This window comes from Pistacia vera, unplaced genomic scaffold, assembly GCF_008641045.1.
Source record: "Pistacia vera cultivar Batoury unplaced genomic scaffold, PisVer_v2 Contig129, whole genome shotgun sequence".
Taxonomy (NCBI): domain Eukaryota; kingdom Viridiplantae; phylum Streptophyta; class Magnoliopsida; order Sapindales; family Anacardiaceae; genus Pistacia; species Pistacia vera.
The window spans coordinates 1,816,646-1,821,899 of NW_022195346.1; the positions used below are offsets into that span (position 1 = coordinate 1,816,646).

A 5,254-nucleotide genomic window follows, 5' to 3' on the forward strand; every position below is an offset into this window, starting at 1 on the left:
TATCATGTTCATAGAATCATGTTGTTTTAGTATTTCATAAGAACCATTGCATGCCATAACTTTTGTTTGACGAATGTTTTGCAAACTTCCCCTTTCCCCCACTCACTGCGTATTTAGCTTACCCCTTTTCAAAATTGTTTTCCTGCCCTAGGTTCACAGGGATATCGTGCTGAGCAGTGAGTCACCGCTCAAGGTTGTGCCACGCGTCGACATCTTCTCATGTGTGTATTATGGAATATGTTCCAAAAAAAGAATGGCTTATGTTTCTTTTGTAATAGTCTTATGTTTTCGTTGTAATTACACAAGGCTTGATACTTTGTTTCCAGATTTCCATCGATTATGTATTATATTTTTCCAAACTTCCTAAATATTTTTATGTACCTATTCATACATATATTTTTAATTACATTTTCATACGGATTATTTATGTAAAGTATATTCAGGAAAACAGGATTTCAGGTTTCACAATTTTCCCCACACGGCACGTCTCAGTCATCCGAGTCTCATGGGAGCGCTCGGATCCTATGGGATGAGGAAGGTCGAGACGGATTGTGTCAGAAGATATGGTTGTAGCTTGCTTCTGGGTACCTGAAAAAAGAAGTGAACATGTGTCAGAGCTCGAACAAATCGACAACCATTCCACACTCGTTTCTATTTTAGGCACCCGAGATAGCTCGCGCAATACAACGATAGTACACGACCTATTCGGGATATCAGCGGCCACCGCGTTAAACCCCTTTAAAACTTGAGACTGTCGAGGACACAACCAAAAACTCTACTAAAACCTTAAAATATTCATTATGGCTACTACAATAAACACCTTTTGATGCCAAAATCAGAAAAACAGAAGAAAATAGGGGAAAGAGCCTTACCGGAATAAGGAAAGTGCCGGAAACTCGTGAGAGAGACCACCGCGATGACGTAAGAACAACGGCAAAGGAGAACCATAGTCAGAATAACTTTCGGAGTAACTATTTAGAGGTTTTTCACTACCTTTTATAGTGGTTTGCATGGGAGACGAAGGGGTGGGATTTAATCATGGCCGTCAACTTACAGTCGATCTTGGCCCTTCGTTCATCAAGCAATCTCAACACATAGTGTGGCCACGTGTCAACCATCCACTAGGAGTGACGAACCGTCAGATTGCTTTAATGATAACCGTCGCCGCATGTCGTCTCGACTTCGCGCATGAACAGTTGTCGTCGCCCACGCATGACGAAACTTAACTGACAAAGGCTACCGCATTTAATGCGGCACGACCGCACATAAATTACCTATATGCCCTGACTATTCATATTCTGAGTTTTGACAGGTACCATGGGGAATAAAGATCCAAGGGTGAAGTACGTCGGCCAAGCACAAGGTCGATCATGGGGGCCCGTTCGAGCATGCACTTGGAGACTCACTATTAAAGCTGAGCTTGACATCAAATCGCGCAACAGTCTTCGAAGCCCGAAATGAGCATTAAACACTAGGGGGCATATGTTATGTGTGGTTTTTCCGTCAAGCTCAGGCCAACTCAAGGATATAACTCGATCTAGAATGAGCTCGGAAACTACGATTGATCGACCCAGCATATGCTAGTCACGAACAATTCAAGGAATCATTCAATCAATCCCTAGATTACTTCAGATCCTAGATATTGCGGGAATAACTAGATCAACGGTGATCACTGCGCAATCACAGTGCCCAAGCATGAGGATATCAGAATTGTGATTCGAATCAGTTGTAATCCCCTAAATTTCGTTTCTTCTTTTGTACAAATCTTCCCCATCAGACAATGAGGAGGGGGTCACGAATTTCAGATATGAATTGTATTGTAAGCTCTCATAGCAAATACAAAAACACAGTGGACGTAAGCTATTAACCTGGAGAAACCACTTTAAAAATCTCTTTGTTTTTAGTTCATTTCATTCATATTCATCGCTGATTATCACTAATCACGCACACATCGATTCCGATTTTGACAAGGTCGATTGGATCTCACTCGGTGGTGTAATATTTTGTATCAACAAATATAAATTTTGAATTATGTTAACATAGAATAAGGATTTGGTTTAAATTTTAAAATTTAAAAAAAAAAAAATTGTACATATATAGAAATTAAAAAAGACATAACATAACTGAAACTAAAATTGAAAGATTAGGCGTTGATTGAATCAAAATAATAAGTAAAAACGTTGCACTTTTGGGAAAAATTACAATCTAACTACCTTTTTTCTTTTTTACAGTGTTATTATAACTTATTTATATCAATATTGACACAATAGATAACATTAAATAAAAACAAATATTTTTGTTAATATATTTTTTTTTTCAATAAAGGATATTACAAGAAGAATCTCGCTATTATTGGATCTCACTAATATTACTTTGACTTTTGAACCATTGAATATTCAACGGTTTCGGAAACGTTACTCCAACACCTATTAATTTTTTATTTTATAATTACTGAAAGAAAACATGACAAATCTGAAATCTCCAATTAACCAACAGTATCGTTCACTGACAGAGGAGAGGAGCCATGGCTGAAGTCACAAATTCTTTCATGATAACAGGCACAGCCTTACGCTTTTCAGGCTCAATAATGTCAATTCCATGATAACCTCCTTCATCATAGTGACTTTGCACTTGCACTCCGTTTTGTTCCATCATTTTCACCATCTCAAGCTGACGGTCAATCATAGGGTCCCCAGTAGTTGCTGTGATCAATACCTTCCATCCAAGTTGTTTGATTTGATCTAAGACATCTGACCCACCACCCACCGTTAGATTGCAATACTCATGATCACGGTCAGCGCCATGTGGTAACGAGAATTCCCACAATATATCACCAACACATACCGGCAAAAATGGATTATTCATCGACCTCAACTCGGACTCCGTCCTCTTCTCCCCACCGATGAAAGGGTGCTGCAGTATGAGCCCTTTGATCTTCAATGGCAATATATCTTCAACTTGTGCCGCTACACGCAGTCCTACCTGGTACGCTATGTTTGCACCTGCACTAATCCCCATTAAGAAACATGAAGAGAAATCAGCATATTTTTTCAACAACTCTTCTTGGGTAGTTTTGATCCAGTGCAATACTTCCATGGAGTCATCGTAAGCGGCTGGAAGACGGTGCTCCGGGGCAAGCCTGTACTCGGCTGAGACAACTACAGCAGGATATTCAAGCGCCACGTTTGAGCAAAAATCGTGGGAAAGACTTTCGTCGAGGCTGCCGATAATGAAGCCTCCGCCGTGATAATAAACTATGAGAGGAAGCTTAGTGGTGGAGGAAGAATCAAGTACTTGACGGGGAAGGAATATGCGAGCCCAGGTCTCGTTTGAAGTGTTGATGGGGACATCTTTGAAGAGAACTCGAGGATCGTGGTCAGAATCGGATATATGCAGTACGTTCCTTTTGCGAGTGGCAGTACCGTCGGGATTGGGGAAGAACTGAAGGTATTCGTAGGGATCAATGGTTGGAGATGATGAGGTAGTTTCACCTGCCATTTTGGATTTTGATGGACGCTGAATAATGCAAGTTTTGAAGTGGGTTTATCTTCTCGAGTTGATAGTGTTTCTCAAAATAATGCTGTTCACATATCTCTTATCTTCAAACTCACTAAAAACAAACAATATTTACTACAGTATTATATACGTGGAGCTGGATTCTCTTTTGATTGGAATGATCAATTACTACTTGCCACGTGATTCACAATACTCTCTTATAAATCAATACCTTTTTATTAATATATATACAACCGCAAATCCTCTCTCATGAAACAAATATTATTATAATTCATTTCAAAAATAGAATATAATACCTAATAATATATTAATTATGCATTTAAATAAATAAATAAATAATAAACGTATGATAATGAGAGTTCAGTTAAAAGAGATAATTCTAAATCTTTAATATCATAAATATTTTTGAAAGAGGAAGGCTAATTATGACCCTTTTAATGTGGTTGAAAAACAAATACTATATCTAGATACTTTTGGGTGTGTTTGGTTTAGTATTTTGGATAGGATTTTAGGGATAGTATTGGGTTATTGGATATGGGAGTATTACGAGGTAAATTTTAAAAATTTATAAAAAAGCCCTTAGGTTTACTAATTTACATAAAGACCCTAACATGTAAAATGACAAAAACACCCCCACCATCTGCAGTGTCAGATTCCGGCCACCACCGCCGGAATCTGGCCGGAAAATTTCGTTACGGCACAGACTTGTCGGATCTGTGCCGTAACACGTCGTTATGGCCTTTTCCGGCTAGATCCATGGTGGATCTGGCCGGAAAAGGCCAGATCTACGGTTTGTATTGGCCGTCGACTGCCGGAAAAGGCCAAACGACGGCCATCTTTGGCCGTCAGCGACGGCCAAAGATGTGGCCGTCGTTTTCGGTCAACGACGGCCAAGATTTGGCCGTCGCTGACGGCCAGATCTGGCCTTTTCCGGCCAGATCCGTGGTGGATCTGGCCGGAAAAGGCCACAGCGGTGAACTTCCGGCCATTTCTGGTCGGAAGTTTGGCCGTTGTACAGATTCCGGCTATCACCGACGGTGGTGGCCGGAATCTGACAAGTTGGGTTGATGGGGGTGTTTTTGTTAATTTTTAAACTTTTTTTTTAGGGGGTATTTAGTGAAATTAATAACTTTATGGGGTTAAAGTGTAATTAAAAAAAATAGGGTAATATTTTGAGAATATTGTACCAAACGCTATTTGAAAAATAGGATCCAGAATAGGGATAAAAATATTACACCAAACGCAGCCTTTAATTTTATCGTAAATCTTTAAGTTTTATTTAAAAATAAATTAAAATTTATTACAAATATATAAGAATAAAAGAAAAAGTTATGTTATGAATTTATCATCATAAAATCTTATGATCGACTTTATAAGAATTTCTATTTATAACTTTAAAATTTGGAGATCGTTAACAATATTTGAGAAAAACCAATAAAAAAAAGGGTGAAAATGAAATGAAGAATAAAGAATTTTATTTATTATGTTATTCATTCTGTCATTGTTTTTTTTGTATGAACGTTGGTTAATTAATTATTGGAAAAATCATTTTTCTAAATAAATGTCATAGCCAGAAGTTGTACATAACTTTTAATTACGTAAGCTGACAATAGAATTAAATTCCTAAAAATCTACAGATATTATTATAGTATAAATGACAATTGAATGGGAGTGGTTTTAAGAACTTTATGAAGAAAATGACACAAGTCTAAAATTGCTTATAAAGACATGTTGTCGT

At 37.9% G+C, this 5,254-nt stretch overlaps 1 protein-coding gene across 1 annotated transcript; it reads right to left on the reverse strand.

Moving 5' to 3' along the window:
- Nucleotides 1–2,502: 2,502 nt before the first annotated feature.
- Nucleotides 2,503–3,498, reverse strand: LOC116121885 (probable carboxylesterase 120). Its single transcript, XM_031407791.1, has one exon. It carries the CDS (start codon nt 3,496–3,498, stop codon nt 2,503–2,505), a length of 996 nt encoding a protein of 331 aa, XP_031263651.1.
- Between the last annotated feature and the right edge of the window lie 1,756 nt (nt 3,499–5,254).

What these genes read in the sequence shown, in the direction of transcription:
- LOC116121885 (XM_031407791.1), bottom strand. Translation starts at nt 3,498, where the DNA reads ATGGCAGGTGAAACTACCTCATCATCTCCAACCATTGATCCCTACGAA.